This window comes from Pelophylax lessonae, assembly GCF_965119305.1.
Source record: "Pelophylax lessonae genome assembly, chromosome: 5".
NCBI lineage: Eukaryota > Metazoa > Chordata > Amphibia > Anura > Ranidae > Pelophylax > Pelophylax lessonae.
Genome location: NC_138772.1, coordinates 98,658,255 through 98,674,870, shown reverse-complemented (window position 1 = coordinate 98,674,870; position 16,616 = coordinate 98,658,255). Strand labels below are relative to the sequence as shown.

Below are 16,616 nucleotides of genomic sequence, written 5' to 3'. Positions count from 1 at the left end.
TGGTTGCATATTTAATCACTTACTGAGTGTGCAGCTTCTTTATATTTTACTACTTGCCTGTGTTCCAGTTTATACTGGTGCCATGACTGCTGCCCCTGGTTTCCTGTTCCAGGGCGGCTCCCTTCTCTTGCAGAATTCTATGGAACCATGTTTGCATGCAAGGAGTTGTGTCCCCCTACACTGTTTGCTTCAATAGGAACACATAGCCCCATGGCCTTTGAAGGCAAGGAGCTCCCCTGCTCCTCTCTTCCCTTCATTAAACTAACAGACTCCAGATAGCACTGTCCAAAGGTTATCTCTTTTGAGGACCAGAAGTTCAAGGAAGCAGCACTGAGAGAGCAGAAGCCAGAAGAATTTAAAATTTTAATTTTAAATTGAAGGTCCTGGGGTAAGAAATTTAACAAATAGTTTACTAGGAAATGTTCATGTTATTGTGCTCAGTTTATTAAAGTGGTTCTAAATTCAAATAATTTTTTACCCCACTGTAGAAGTCCACCCTAACACTAAAATCTGTAAACCTAAAAGACATCCACGATCTAAGACTAATCCATCTAGCCCTGTAAAGAAGAAATCGCTATACATACTTTTTTGAAGCCGCTCCAGTCCCACGCTGAGCTGTCATCAGCGGCTTCTTTGTGCAGGCGGGTGCAGAGGAGGCAGCAAAAAATGGAAGCCCCATAGTAACTATGTGTGATGTCATTTCCCATTATTTTCCCAGCCGTTGTCGACTGTGTCCTCTGCAGAGCTTCCACCGCTGGAGACTGGAACAGAGCGGCTTCATAAAAGGTATGTATACCAATTTCTTCTTTACAGGGCTAGATAGGTTAGTCTGAGATTGTGAATGCCTGTAGATTTACAGATTTTATTGTTAGGGTGGACTTCTACTTTAATGCATTCCCCGCTTTAAAGTGGAGTTCCACCCTAATTTTATACTTCCCTCCATCTTCTCGCTCCGGGTCACCTGAAAAACAAATGGCTAATCGCATTTTTTTTTTTTACTTACCACGTAGCGAAGAAAATATACTTACCTTACTTCCTTCTTCCTCCTTCCTCGGCCGCGGCCCGTCGTCACTTCCTGGCTCTGCAATGATTCCTGGGAGATGAACGTCATAGATCCCAGGAATCATTGCGCCTGCACCGGCCCCGACGTCAGTTCCGGGGGGGGGGGGCATCCCCTTCTAAACAGCTTCTGGGCATGCCCAGAAGCTGTGGAGGGATGACGCGCGCGCCCGGAAGTGACGGCGGGGCCGGCGCAGGGCATCGTGGGACCGAAGAAGGTGGAAGAGGACTCCGAAGAGGATCGCGCTGGCTTCAAGCTGCCCACATCTGAGATGGCAGCGCTGGACAAGACTTTTCAAGGTAAGTATTTGTCCTAACAGGTAAGTGCAACCCGGGACAGATCAGAGGCTAGCCATTGTGGAATGCACTAGCCCTGACTGTCCCGGGGGTATTTAAAAAAAAAATAAAAAATTCCAGGGTGGAACTCCGCTTTAAGGTAAAAAATTCCCCAGTACTCGTTTCCCTGCCCTCCCTTCCCTAAACACTCAACCCTAATCCTGCTCTCGCAAGCTTTACTGAAAGCAGAGGGAGCCATTGGCTCCTGCTGCTGTCAGTCAAATACTGTGAGGACAGAGCGGGGGTGTGACTGAGCCACCCTTTGTGTGTCTACAGATGCACACAGCCAGGCTTGAGAATGGACACACATGTGGGCTCCCATATCCCAGGATTGAAGATTAAAGAGAGCGCCAGTGGGAGACCTCAGAAGAGGAGGTAAGGGACCGTTCTGTGCAATATCATTGCACAGAGCAGGTAAGTATAAACCATTTTTTTTTTTTAAAAGCCTTTAGAACCACTTTAAACTGTAAAACACTGAGGGTTTATAATGTACTTTATTCTTTATATACCTACTAAGCAATAATTACCATTCCAGGTTAATTATACTTCTGTCAAGGTATACTTTGGTTCTAAAAGCTTTAAATGACATTGCATTTATGTGGCTCCAAGGCACACTGAACTGCATTCTCATTATAATCTACCAGTTATTATTTATCAAACAGGTTCACACGAGCAAATACATAGATGGCCATTTCAGTGTCATCACAGAAAGCAACATGCACAGTTTTCAATAAACATTAGCTTGGCTCAGTTTTCATGCTTCACTGGACACTTGCAGAACACACAAAAATCCACCAGATGACCACAGGCTCAGTATAAGGTGAGGAAATTTCATCTATTTTTATATAAAATAAGAAGTGTTTTTAGGAGCTACCAGGAGGTGCACCAATAAAGTAAAAAAACAAAAAAAAACAGGTCCGTCTATGGTTTAAGCCATCATTTTCTTTCTAATGGCAACGCAGAGGGAGCTCTATGGTAAGTATCTATAGTACTTTATAAAACCTAGACAAAAAAGCAGAGGTGTAAAATAGTCCACAGAAGAAATCAGTGTTTCAATACTAAACCCAAATTTAGTCCACTGAAAGTACATTTCTGATTGGTTGGCAAAGAGCACAGTATTGCTCTTTGTACCAGGTTATGAAATGTTATATCACAAATGGCATGCATAGAAAAATATACATTCTTTGTTGGTCACCTTAAAAAAATATTTTTACCCCAAAATTATTTTTCATATAAACATTCGGTTTTTGCAAGATAGTCATATACCCAACTGCCCCACCGGATTGGTGATGTTCTACTTCTCCCTCTCCATCAAAGTAGAAATCTCCCAGCTTTGCAAGACACTCACAGCTCCAGGCATACCAGATAGCAGTCTTTTCCTTTATGCAACTAGAAGCAGAATTGTCTATTGGTAATCATGCAGCAGCAGAGTGACGGAAAGATGAGCTTATCAATCTGCTGCTTTCCTTTCACTGTTCAGCCACAGACTGAGGGAAGGAAGAGAATAAAACTGTGCTGTTACCCCGCTAGACAGGGCTGTGCTGTATAGCAGAGCTGTGTAAATCTCAGAATTGGATGGACAAATATACATCTTTTGGGAGGTAAAACAGCTCCCTTGTATGTATTTTATCTGCGTAGTTAGCTGCTTGCCCAGAGTTTAGCTTAAAATAAATATTACTGCCGAAGGCAACTGTCATACAGAGAACTACAGCTGGTACAGACAATATATTATCATCACTGGCTTAGAAGAGGGAATAGATGTGGAATACCCCAGCCAGCTCTGCTACTTTTGAGCCCACGGCATGACACAAATGACTAATGGCAAAAAAATGAATACATTAAAAAAATATATAAAATAGATGCAATAAAGGCATCAAAAGAGGCAGCTTCATAAATTCGGATTTACTACCAGAATAAATGGGAGAAATAATATGTTGCTCAAAATGAAACCTTCTGAAATGAAAGGATATTCAAAATATTGTTCAGAAAGTAAAAAAACTGGATTTTTGTCTTATCGTAAAATCCTTTTCTCTGAAGCTCATTGACAGACGCAGCTCCTACTCCTGTAGGGGGCAGAATAACCCAATAGTCAAGAATTATATGGAGCTGCGTCTGTCAATGAACGATATAGAAAAATATCCATATGCAGGAAAATCAAGTATAAAAAGATATGTATCATATGATTGGACATATCATATAATAATTCCACAAAATGCAATGTAGATATTAAAAGTCTTCATGACATTTTTTTTAAAGTGACCAACAAGAAACACATGCATAAACATTAATGTAAACTGTCCTTTTAAAGATCAGTGGTTATTAAGATAGGCACATATGTATATGAAGCTTTGAATCATATAATTAAGAATGATGTCGAATTCCAGGATCCTGTAAAGATATAAAAGGATTTGGAATTCAGAGCCAATTTCTATTACACATGGGAGTGTTGCAACACATTTGGGGAAGCCAAAAATGGACTTGGGAAGAGCTGGATAAAAATTTGATGTCTGATGTGTAAGAGGCTGATGTGGGGTGAAGGGGAGGGTGGATTGCAGGATATTTAGTTAATGTACTCACCGTTTTTAGGTGTTTTTTGCCAAAGGCAAGAAGCACCTTTTGCACTCGCCTGATTCTGTCCATTTGTAGTTAAGAAAAAGCCACGCCCACTTGTGTCACATGACTCATTTTGATAGTGATCCTTGATGGAATGCACAACTGTCAGTGAAGGTAAAACACACCAAGATATGAGGATCGCCTTGCAGCTCGGTTATGAAGGAATTATAGTGCAACATAAGGTTACAATCACAGAGTTCTAATGTCAGAACTCAATGAGTAGGTCAGTGCTCCAAAGATAATTTACAGGAAGTTTACGGTCTAATATCAAAGCATGGTAATCCTTTTATTCCAATGGGTACAGTAAGGCCAATGAGCTGTGTAAAAAGTTAGTGAACCACAGCAAACACTAGAAATAACTCACTTGAAGGTATCAAACCCATTGGCTGCGCTCTAGTTGCATCTTTACTTACACACATTAAGGGTCATTTAGAAACTGCACACAATACAAGTGAAGTATTTTTAAAGGCAAAACTTTTCTTTGGTAGAATAAGAAATAGGTCAAATCTGTCAGTTTTTTCAGTTTTGTTTCTATCCTATTGTGACCACTGTCAAGGGGACTGAAAGTGTAAGAAATCCCTTCAGTTGATGGTGGAGTAAGTGTCTCTATTGGGAGAAGTTATATTCCTGTTCTGGTGACAACTCAAAATGTTACATCTTCCCTCAAAAGTTCAATTCCAGTGACAGTGGTCACCACAACAATGGAAAGAGTGAATCTCTCCAGTGGGAACAAATACAGCAATAAAAACTTCTAATTACTCATCATTCCATCTGAAAAAAATATATATTTTGGCTATAGATGTCTTTAATTTAAATACAGATAAGAAGCCACTAGTAAATGTCTATAATCTACAATTAGATTCACAGGCTTCTTCTTTTAAACAGATTGTGAGCTAGAGACATTCCTGGCCGGAATGTCTTTGGCCGTTAAAGTGGTTGTAAACCCTTACATTTACTCAGTGAATGGACTATCCTCAGGTGATACACAGAGATGAAGCATACCCTCCTACATCTGTTTCTATTTGTAATCTTCTCTACACAACCGTTCAAGTCCAGAGAGTTCAGAAAAAAGGGGATGGAGAGCTGAAGTTACACTCTGCAGAGCTCAGTGAGGAGAGCTCTGACAGCTGATTGGAGGAAAGGGACACACCCTCTTCACACAGCTCACAGGAACAGAGCTGAGGCTGCCAATCAGCTGGGGCTCCCTCCCCTATCACCTTTTTCCTCTTGGTGACTGGAAATTTTGTCCTGAGGTGATTCATGCTGATAGAGGGAGGAGGCAGGAGACAGCAATAACACTTAGTGTAGTGCTTTTAATTGAGACATGTACACGCTATAGAGGGATATGCTTTGTTCTTATTTCATGCCTGAGGTTTACAATCACTTTAACTACCTGTTCCTAAAGTATATCTAAAATCACAATTAAAAATTTAAAGCCAAACGAAACCCGTTGATTTAATGGTTTCCCTAAAACAGTTACATTCAAGGCATGCCATCACATTTACTTCTGTTTTTAAAGCAGAACTAAACCTGTCAATTTAACAGTTTAGAAAAAATTGGGATTTTTGTACTTACCATAAAATCCATTTCTCGGAGTTCATTGATGGACAGAGCTCTCCGTAAATCATAACTACTGGGTTATACTGCCTCCTCCAGGAGTAGGACTAGGCAGAACAAAAAACACCTGGCTACGCCCATGGACCGTCCTCACCTGGAATATAACCCCTCTCTCTGCTCTAGGTAATCAGTTTAGTAGCAAGCACTATTAGAAGTCCACAGAACTCCATAGATAGAGGGGTGGGTGCTGTGTCCGTTGATGAACTCAGAGAAATGGATTTTACGGTAAGTACAAAAATACCATTTTCTCTCCCGTTCATCAACGGAAACAATGCTCCATAACTCATAACTACTGGAGCCCTAACCAGGACACAGGAGCCCTAACTGGGTCACAGGAGCCCCATCAGAAAAATGAAGTAAAGAAAAACACCCCTCAAGAGGGAACAGCCCCTCTTTAACAGCAGCCTGCAAAACTTTGCGGCCAAAAGAAGCATTTACAGATGCCAAAGTATCTACCAAGTGGACGCCTTGCAAACTTCAGATATTGATGCTTGATGACGGAAGGCCCAAGAAGTACTCAGTGCCCAAGTAGAATGCGCCATGACAGGGAAAGGAGGAACCTGACCTTTAATAGAATAGGCCTGAGTTACCGTCTGTCTGATCCATCTGGAGATGGTAGCCGAAGAAGTGGCCAGCCTTTTCCTTGGTCTGTCCGTAACCACAAAAAGCGAGTCTGACCTCTGAAAGGACTCTGTAGCTGCCAGATACACCGGATTTGTTCGAACCACATTCAAAGTGTGCAAGGCAAATTCCTTGGGATGAGCAGGCTTGGGACACAAGGAAGGCAACATGTCCTCTATTAAATGAAAGTCAGAAACAACATTAGGCAGGAATAATAGACAGGAACGAAGAGCCACTTTATACCTATGGACCACTAAATATGGACTACGACAGGATAATTCCGCCAACTCGAAACCTTGTGGGCCGAGGTAATAGCCACCAAGAATGCCACCTTCTGGGATAAAGTAGGCAAGGGAATCTCCTGAAAATTCCCAAATGGAGGTTTCTGGAAAACCGAAAGCACTAAATTTAAATCCCATGGAGGCAAAAGAGACCGTACAGGTAGAGCCACATGTCGAGCCCCCTGAATGAAGGTACGAATGAAAGAGTGCGGGCCTTGGGGGTCGCTGAAAGAAGATTGCTAAGGCAGACACCTGGATTGTACTCAAGGCCAACTTCTGATTAACGAAGAAAGGCGAAGATCCGAGCCACAGAAAAGGATTGAGGATGAGCCCCAATAAACTTAAACCAAGGAATGTACGCTTTCCACGTACAATGGTATATCTTGCTGGAAGACGACTTCCTCGCCTTCACCATAGTAGGGATCACTTATCCAGACAAACCTCTATCTCTCAGTACATGGCTTTCAATAGAGAAGAAAATAAGACTTGGAGGATCTATTTCCCTTATTCTCAGTCCCAGAAGCACAAAATTATTTTCTATGAGCTGAGGAGGGGGGGGGATCCTTCATTTTCCAGAATTGTGGCAGGAAGGTACTCTCTCCCCCCCCCCCCTGTAAGACCAATATTGATGTCATCCAGAGTAGACCCAAACAGGCGATCGCCTTGAAAGGGCAGATCAATGAGAGCTTTCTTAGAGGCTTGGTCTGCGGACCAATTTTTAAGCCACAGTATGCGCCTAATCACCACCGCTAAAACAGAAAGTTAGGACAGCACAGGAGCTGTATTCAAAGCTGTATCACAAATAAAGTGCAGCCCATGGACCAACTGGTCTGCTAAATCAACAAACAGCAGGAATCTGCTCACCCCCCAGACCCTGGCGCAAAAGCCTGGTTCATTCAGTTAGGGTCTGAGACACCAGGGTTGAGGCCAAGACTGGTCGCAATGACGAACCAACCATAGTAAACATGCTGCATGACACAGCCTCCGCTTTCCTGTCAGCCGGGTCCTTAAAGGATGGGAATTCCTCTATTGGGAACATGGTTGCTTTATTCAACCTGGAAACAGGAGGGTCAACCACAGGTAGACTAGTCCACTTTTTTAAAATTGTTCCCATTCCTTATAGGTAAATCTATAAAAAAAAGGCACATAAGAAAACACCTTTGGAATGTGATGTGACTTATGTGTACCAAAAGACACTGCCACAGCTGTGGCCACATCAGCGGCATCCTCCATTTTTAAAGTCTCACTAACTGCAGTAATAAGTGCGTCTACCAGCGCTTTTTCATTTGATGCTGCAACAATAAAGGAGTCAATCTTACTATCGGATGGATCTAGGGGTGTGATATAAAGCCCCCTAGATGGGCCATGTTAACAGCAACATCAGGCTCAGAATAAGACAGACTGAGACAGGGGAAGGCGGGGGGATGCTTCCTACTGAACCTTTGCCCACAAACCACTTCCACCCGGGATACTAATGACTTGAAGACCACCGTCAGTGCAACCATTGGAACCTGGGGTTCCAAGGGACCTGCCACCTCCATGAGGGGGGTCAGTGGGGGACATGTGACCCTGAGGCTCCATAAGGAAAGGAAGACCTTACTGTACAAATGATCTTTTGGCACAATTAAAGATCCCCAAAGGTCAGGGTACCTATCAGCAGAGAGAGAGAGAGAGAGAGAGTGAGAGTGAGAGTTAACAGGGACACCAAAGGACTCACCCTACTGACCGGAGGAGCACCATAAATTTGGACCCAGCAAGCCATGGAAGCTATTTGCTTCATATATCCCGTGACAGGAAGAGGAGACTGAGGTGGAAGGAAACAAAGGAAAACGGCTGCCATGATGTCATCAGACTTCCCAAACCTGGCCGCCAGCTGCCGAGAGCATGCTGCCCAAGAAAACTGCTTTCCAAACCGCTGCGCCCTCTGCAAGGAGACCTCCCCCTATAAAGGTACTGTACACCCCAGGCATGGATAACATTTAGGGGAACAATGCTGTGAGCTCTTCACTGCAGACCCCCAAACTGCACCATACACACACACACACAGTAGGGCATGCACCCAAGGGTCTCCGCTTCGCATTCTGCACTGGAACCTGACTCCTAATACCATCAGGGCAGGACATGCACCATCTGAACAAAAGGTAAAATGGTGGGGGAGACCCCCAGGGGTCTCCTCCGCCTGCCCTAGAACCCCCACCAGTCCGGTGGGGGGGGAAGCCCACTCAACCGAGGGACTTTAGGATGGGAGGAGGGAACGGAACATCCTAGGAGGGTACCCATGTCCACCCCAAAAACTTCCAAAAGGGGAGAGGGGGGACTGTACTTACCCTTCCATGGTACCGTTGATGCTCCAGACACAACTCCTCATCACCGAAGTGGGGGAGCTGTCGGCCAAGGGAATGCTGCAACTCAGACCAGCACCCGATCGCATGCGATCCTGCCATGAGGCTATGTCTTGGCAGACCTAGCGCGTAGCTTCGGTTGGCACGCACTGGCTTGGGGGGGCCACTGGATCTAGATTATTCAGTCCATCGCCCAGCCCAGCAGTTGATTGCAGATCTCCCTAGAGAAAAACAAAAAAAAAGATGCAAGGAAGGAGAAAACAATTGCCAGGACCAATAGAGCCAAGGTCCTTACTCCTTACTAGACAGATTAAGACTTATTACCTGGAGCAGAGAGGGGGGTATATACCAGCTGAGGACAGCCCATGGGTGTAGCCAGGTGTTTTTTGTTCTGCTCCTAGTCCTACTCCTAGAGGAGGCAATATAACTTCGTAGTTAGTATTTATAGAGTGCTGTGTCCGTTGATGAACGAAAGAGAAATTTATATACAAGGCATGCCGGGAATGTCACATTTGCTTGTGCTCTCAACTAAACTGTTTAACCATCAAATAACTGATCAAATATGCAGCCACAAGGCAGTTGTAGGTCAAACAGAGATTAAGATGGCAGCTTCCTTGGCTGAAAAGGACAGGATGGTTTAGTTCTGCTTTAACTAAAATTGTCAAATCACCATATGGCTGGTGTCATACATAATATGGTGTCAACATAATAATAAAATGTGCAGCACCATGGGAACATCAGAATAAACAGAGGCTAAGATGGCAGCTTTCTTGACGGTCAAGGATAAGAGGGTTTAGTTCCATTTTCATATATTGCATAGTATTGCTCTATGCCCTATATCCGCTCTACAAGCAAAATGCTTCATCATTGTTCACTTTTAGGCACCTAGTAATGGAGACAGATTGATTGTAATTTGAAGGGAAACAAACTGTCAAAGATGATGAGTGACTCAAGGGTAATGATAACGTAGGCACTTTTCAAATTAAAGATATCTCATTGTTACTAGCTTAGCAAAGGTTTTTGATTTTTATAGGCATCAAAACCAAAAACTTAATTTCCAACCCCATAAAAGGCAATCTTTTACAATTATTGCAAGGCTCCTATTTTTGCTGCACAATACCCAAATCCACTCCAATCCTTCCAAATCTGAGGTTTTATTATTTTTTTAAATGAAATAGCTGCACTACATCACAAAACGGCCACCAAATTTCACAATTGTACCTTCATAAATGACCCTTAATGTCCTAAAGTATGTTAGGAGTATTTGTATTGTTTTACATTGTAGAGAAGCAAACTGGGAGAATAGAGGTAGGGCATATCAGCATAGCAAGGAAGAAGCTTGGAGAAGAAGCACTTGGTGAGCAACTCAAGATGCAAAAAACATCAGAAGACTCAGCTATACATACTGTGGTACTGTCCGTCTGTCCTTTTATTTCCTTTAGGGAAGAAAAGCAATCGTAAGCCAAGATATTAAAAAAAAAAAAACAAAAAAAAAAAACAATGTTTTGTGTTCGGTAACGAGATACAGAGACTTGCGCCGAAAGATTGCAATCTGAGAAAACAGTTAAGGGTGAAGTCTATGTGATGAATGCAGCCATTCAGCAGCCGTGAATTTTCCACTCTTTGTGTTATGCCAACACTCAAGAGGTAGAAGAGATGGACAGAGTTATCTAATCTAGACAGATAATCAGCTGGCATCTTGGTGATTCATCACAAATTCTATAACATTCTGTCTTCGGCCTACTGGAGAATGAAACAAACCTTTTACTGCACCACAGCTATTTAGATCAGCTAAATATATACAGCGCACCTGAGCTTGGGTCAAGGCTGATTCATAATTTACTATCATAATGAATGAGGGCCAGTACATTCTGTTCAAAATGGGACCTTCTGAATTATAAAAGACATTTGTCTAGAAAGTAAAAACATTTGTACACAGGAAAGGTAGTTGTACAAAGATACATATTTCTGATTGTACATGCATATATTATGTGATGGTACAAGTCATTTATTCAGAGCTTCTTACAAATCAGAAAATAAAGAAATATTTTGTGTGCTACACCAGCAGGCATAGAGTGTAAGCCTACCAAAACCACAATGACTTCTTCATGGCCGTGGGACATTTTTGCATGATAAATATTACTTTAGCTTGAAAGCGGGAAATGCCCCATGTTTTTTATCCCTCAATGTAAGCTCCCTAGCTTTCCTAAACTACTAACGAAAGATTTCTGTCCATTCGTCCAATATGATACTGCAGCATGACTGTAATACAATCAGCCCCTGTGTTAGCAAATCGTATTTTAATGGGCAGGCAAAGTCTTACAGCTCATTTTCTTTAGCAACCAGCTTTGTCTGTGTAGAAAAGCCAGTCCCCTGCCAGCATGCTGTAAAGAAGGACCTCTGTTGTCTGCGTGGAAGCAGTTGCCTCTCTGCAGAAGCCTGACAACCTAATCAATTAAATCCACGCTAGACCACTGCAGAGAGACCATTGCTTCCACAAAGAGAACAAGGGACCTTTAAAGCGTTTGTTACCCAAAAAAAAAAAAAACACGGATCCTGTTCCCTTAAAGCATGAATAACAGCACAGTGCTTGTGCTGTGTAATTTGGCCCCTTGCATAACCTAAAATACCTGGCTGATCCTGCCTGGTTATGCCTTCACCCCTGTAAACTGACCACGGTTTATCATGGCTGCTGAGCCCTGACACTGTGCTCAGTTTATGTGTCTCTGTCATCCACAGCTCTCCTCTGTCCTTCCTCCCTCCCCTATCTGCCTGTTTGATTGTGACAGAGCCCCTCTGCCCCTACCTGCTGCTATAATCATTGTAATAGATTCATACAATCCCCTCTGTTTAATAACGATAGGTGCCCCACAGTACGTGTTTTATAAAAAAATATGCCGATTTCTACCTTGCTCACATGACTGCTTGCCTCTCTCCTCCTGGCTGACCTCAGCGGGAGTTCTAGGCCCCTCCCGCTGTAGCTGTCAGCCTGGGAGAGGAGAGCGGTGAGCAGTCACATGAGCACCTGGAAGCACTCTTAAATAAGGTAGAAATTGGCATATTTTTTTTATAAAACACGTACTGTGGGGCACAAAACGTTATTAAACAGAGGGGATTATATGTTCCTGACCAAGTGGCTTAACAACCACTTTAATGCAGAATGCTGGCAGAGGACAGGTGCTTCTACTGTGGTGAGGAAAACCAACTGTACACTGAGCACACACCTGTTTTAATGCACCTAGAATGTAATAGCCACACTGAAGCTTCAGTTAGGTTTTAAATGCATCTATTTACTGGTATTTTTTATTTTACTTAGAGAGTGATTTTTAAATCCAGTATTACATACACTCTCCATTTTCCAAACTATAAACCCAGCTTGATAATAAATAGAACTTTCCCATCTAGATATTGTAAATACAATCTAAAGGATTTGCCAGCAATTGGATATGCTGCACATTGACATTTTGTGGATTGTCTGTTCAACGGCTCTAGAATTTGATGCTTCACTATCTGCTAAATTCTGCCCTGGACTATATGAAGAATATGTAAAGCAGAGTAATAATGGGATTTTTGAATTATCGTAAAAAACATTTTTCTGATGTTCATTGACGGACTACGCTTCTGATCTTCATAACCATTGAGTTATATTGTCCCCTACAGGAGTAGGACACTAGGCAGAAAAAAAGTCTGGCTACGCATATGGGCGGTCCCAGGGGGTATACTCCATCTCTCTCCTATTAGGTACTCAGTTTTGTTGCAGGTAGTGTCAGAAGGATTACAACTTCACAGATTGGTGGGTACTGTGTCCGTCAATGAACATCAGAGAAATGGATTTTATGGTAAGTCAAAAAATCCCATTATCTCTTTCATTCATTGACAGACACAGCTCCTGATCTTCTTAACCATTGGGACGTCCCAAAGCAGTGTTAAACATGAGGGGTGGGAACAGCGAAAAAAAAATTCCCAAAGCTAATTATAGCCAACCAGGTAAAAAGGAGCTCAACCAAAAAAACTTGAGTTCACCTGAAAAAAACAATACACCCTCAAAGAGGACCGGGTCCTATAAACAGCAGTCTGCAAGACCTTGCACCCAAAGGAAGCATCCGGAGATGCTGAAACATCCACTTTAAAAGAACTTTGTGAAAGTGTGCATCGACGACCAGGTGGCCGCCCTGCAAACCTGCGTCACTGACGCCTGATGACGGAAGGCCCAGGAGGCACTGAGCGCCAAAGTAGAGTGTGCCCTAACAGGGAAAGGAGGAACCTGACCCTTGATGGAATAGGCCTGAATCACCGTCTGTCTGATCCATCTAGAAATGGTAGCCGAAGAAGCGGCCAGCCTTTTCCTTGGTCTGTCCGTAACCACAAAAAGCGAGGCTGACCTCTGAAAGGACTCTGTAGCTGCCAGAGGAAGCAGACAACCCTTTTCAAGGCCCATCTGTAGGCACAAATAGCGAGTCTGATTTTCTAAAAGACTCCGTAGCTGCCAGGTACATCCTAATCGCCCAGACCACATCCAAGGCATGCAAAGCAATTTCCTTCAGATGTTTTGGCCTGGGACACAGGGAAGGCCACACAATGTCTTCATTCAAATGAAAATCAGAGGGAGGAATGATGGACAGGGGCGAAGAATCACCTTATCACTGTGAACCACCAAGTAAGATGAACGACATGGTAACCCTGCCAATTCCGACCCCCTGCACGCAGAGATGAAAGCCCCCAAAAAGGCCACCTTCTGGGACAGCGTAAGCAGGGGAATCTCCCGAAGATTCCCAAAAGGAGGCTTCTGGAGGACTGGGAGCACCAAATTGAGGTCCCTAGGCAGCAACAGAGACCTTACTGGAGGGGTCAAGTGTCTAACTCTCTGAAGACAATTACGCATCAAGGAGTATGTGTCCAAGGGCTGTTGAAAGAAGACCGCAAAGGCCGATACCTGACCCTTGATAATACTCAAGGCCAGTTTCTGCTCAACCCCCCGTTAAAGGAAGGTCAAGATCCACGCCACCGAAAAAAAAGAGTAAGGATAAACCCCAAGAGACTTACACCCTGCAATGTACATCTTCCACGTACGATGGTAGATCTTCCTAGAAGTAGATTTTCTAGCTTTTAACAGCATTGGAATCAGCACCTGTCGTTCAACAGCCAAGCTATCAAAGCCAGCGACTGTAAAGCAGGATGAAAGATTGGTCCTTGGGACAGCAGATTCTCCCTGAAAGGAAGCTTCCAAGGAACCTCAGCGACCAGCCACACCAGATCGGCGTACCAAGCCCGGCTACCCAGTCCGGGGCCACTAAGATGACCGCAATCCCTTCTGCCTCGATTCTGCGTAGAAGTCTTGGCAGAAGCTTGAGAGGATGAAAGGCCTAAATCAGACTTTACTGACCCCACGGGGCCACCAGTGCATCCGTGGCATGAAGGGACCACTCCCCTTGGTCCAACGCCTGCCAGTTTCCACCTTGGGAATGTGTATGGTGGATAGGGCTAGAACAAATGTTCTGCCCAGCTTAGAATGCTGGCTACCTCCAGAGCTGCCAGGACACTTCTTGTGCCCCCTGGTTATTGACATAAGCCACGGCCGTGGCATTGTCTGATTGAATGTGCACTGGAAATCCCTGAAGACAATCCATCTAATGTTCCAGGCACAGACTGATCGCTCAAAGTACAAAGACACTGATTGGTAGTCTGGACTTTTCCAGTGTCCAGACCCCCTGAGCAGAAATTTTGCCGAGAACACCTCCTCAGCCAGACAAGCTGGCATCCATGGTGACCACTGTCCAATACAAGGGGAGGAATGATTTGCCCAGCTGAAGCGCCGAAGAACAAAGCCCCCATATCAGGGACTTTTTCATTCCCTGGCTCAGCTGGATCTGATTGTCCAGAGACTGCGAATTCTTGTCCCATTTGGCCAGAATCTCCATTGCAGGGACCTCGTATAGAACTGTGCAAATGGAACTGCCTCGAATGTAGACACCATCAAGCCCAGCACCAGCATGCATGTACGGAGGGATTACCATCTGCTGGAAAGCAGTAGACGAATTACAGCCTGCAGTTTCTGGAGTTTGTTCAGAGCAAGGAGCCCTCTGGCTAAGGCCGAGTCCAGAGGCAGACCAAGATAGTCCAGCTTTGTGGACGGAACCAGAGCAGACTTCTGAAAATTCAGAATCCAGCCAAACACCCTCAAGCTCGTATGGGGATTTCAAGGTTTTTTACCAGAGCAATAGAAGACTCCACTTGCAGAAGATGGTCATCCCAGTAGCCCAGTACTGCGATCCTCCTCGGCGTAGCAATGCTAGCACCGGTGCCCACACTTTCATGAAGACCCAAGAAGCAGAAGTGAGACCAAAGGGTAATGCCACAAACTGATAATGCTCCTGTCCCTCGGCAAAGCGGAGAAGGCACTGGAGACCGACACATATTGTAATGTGAAAGTAAGCGCCCTTGATGTCGATGGGAACAGGAAAAATTCCCCTGATGCAGGGAAGCCACCACAGTGCGAACGGACTCCATTCTGAACTCCTGCATCTGCACAAATCCGTTCAACGCCTTGAGGTCCAGAATTGGACACACCTTGCCTTCCTTCCTAGGGACTGTAAACAGGTTTGCGTAAAACCCCTGAAAAGGTTCCAAAGTCGGAACCCGGACCATCACCCTTTAAAGTAAAAGGTCTTGCATCACCAGAAAAAGAGCCTGTAAGCGGACCGGGGACAGTCGCACGTTGGAAGGAAAAACCTTACCGGAGGGTAAGAACGAAACTCGATCTTGTAGCCGGACTGAATGACCTCGTGGACCCACCTGATTTGTACCAGAGGAGTCCACGGGTCCGGGAACCAGCGAAGATGTCCCCCCACCCCAGATACAGGTGAGGGCGCACCTTCATGCTGAAGGGGCCCACTCTTGACTTGCCAGACCAAGTTTGCTTGGATCCTCCAGAGGAGGCCCCGAAGGGCTCTGATCCCTTGTCAGTCGACCCTGAGGGACGAAAAAAACTTCTTATGAGCCGAAGAGGAAGGCCCGCGTCTACGACAAGGGTCCTTGCCTTTAGTAGCCTGGGTAGAAAGGTACTTTCCCCCCCCCTGTGAGACCTTTAAGGATGTCACCCAGGGTAGCACAAAAACAGGCGATCTCCTGGAAAAGGAAGATCAGTCAAGGCATTTTTAGAAGTCTGGTCCGCAGACCAGCATTTGAGCCAAAAGACACGCCAAAGGACAACTGCCGAAACAGAGCCGAGCCACTAGGGGAGCCACATCCAAAGAGACATCAGAGATAAACTTCGGCCCCTGAACCAGCTGGTCCGCCAGCCCAGCAAAGGCTGAGGGGAGCTACTCCCCCTTGGGGTCATGGCGCAAAAGCCTAGCCCATTCAGCCAGAGTCTGACACCAGGGCAATGGTGAATATCGGTCTCAGTGCCGAACCAGCCAGGGTGTACATATTGCGGGCCACAGCCTCTGCGTTCCTGTCAGTCAGGTCCTTAAAGGCCGGGGACTCTTCAACTGGAATCATGGTTGCCTTGTTTAATCTGGAAACCGGAGGATTCACTACCGCTGGAACAGTCCACTTCCTATGAAGGTACTCCGCATAGGGGTATCACCTAGCAAAATCGCTTTTGTCGTCCCCACTATTTAGTGAAAATTCTGTCACAATAGAAGTGGAAAGGAAACACCTTTTCCGCTCTGGATGGCTTGTGCATGCCAATGGGAACCTGTGCTTCAGCTGCGTCCTCCATCTTCAAGGTCTCACACACAGCTAC

At 44.7% G+C, this 16,616-nt stretch overlaps 1 protein-coding gene across 5 annotated transcripts in view; it reads right to left on the bottom strand.

The window, feature by feature from the left end:
* The window catches only part of DIP2C (disco interacting protein 2 homolog C), a 762,684-nt gene that overhangs the window by 338,791 nt on the left and 407,277 nt on the right, over nt 1–16,616 (bottom strand). For 2 of the 5 annotated variants that reach the window (XM_082258569.1, XM_082258571.1), the window contains 2 exons: nt 10,276–10,305; nt 3,973–4,110 (listed from right to left, as the gene is read on the bottom strand). The exons of 2 other annotated variants lie outside the window; for them this stretch is intronic. In XM_082258569.1, the coding sequence (XP_082114695.1) occupies nt 3,973–4,110; nt 10,276–10,305 (168 nt within the window). The remainder of the gene's footprint in view (nt 1–3,972; nt 4,111–10,275; nt 10,306–16,616) is intronic. One more of the 5 variants, XM_082258570.1, reaches the window with a different exon arrangement.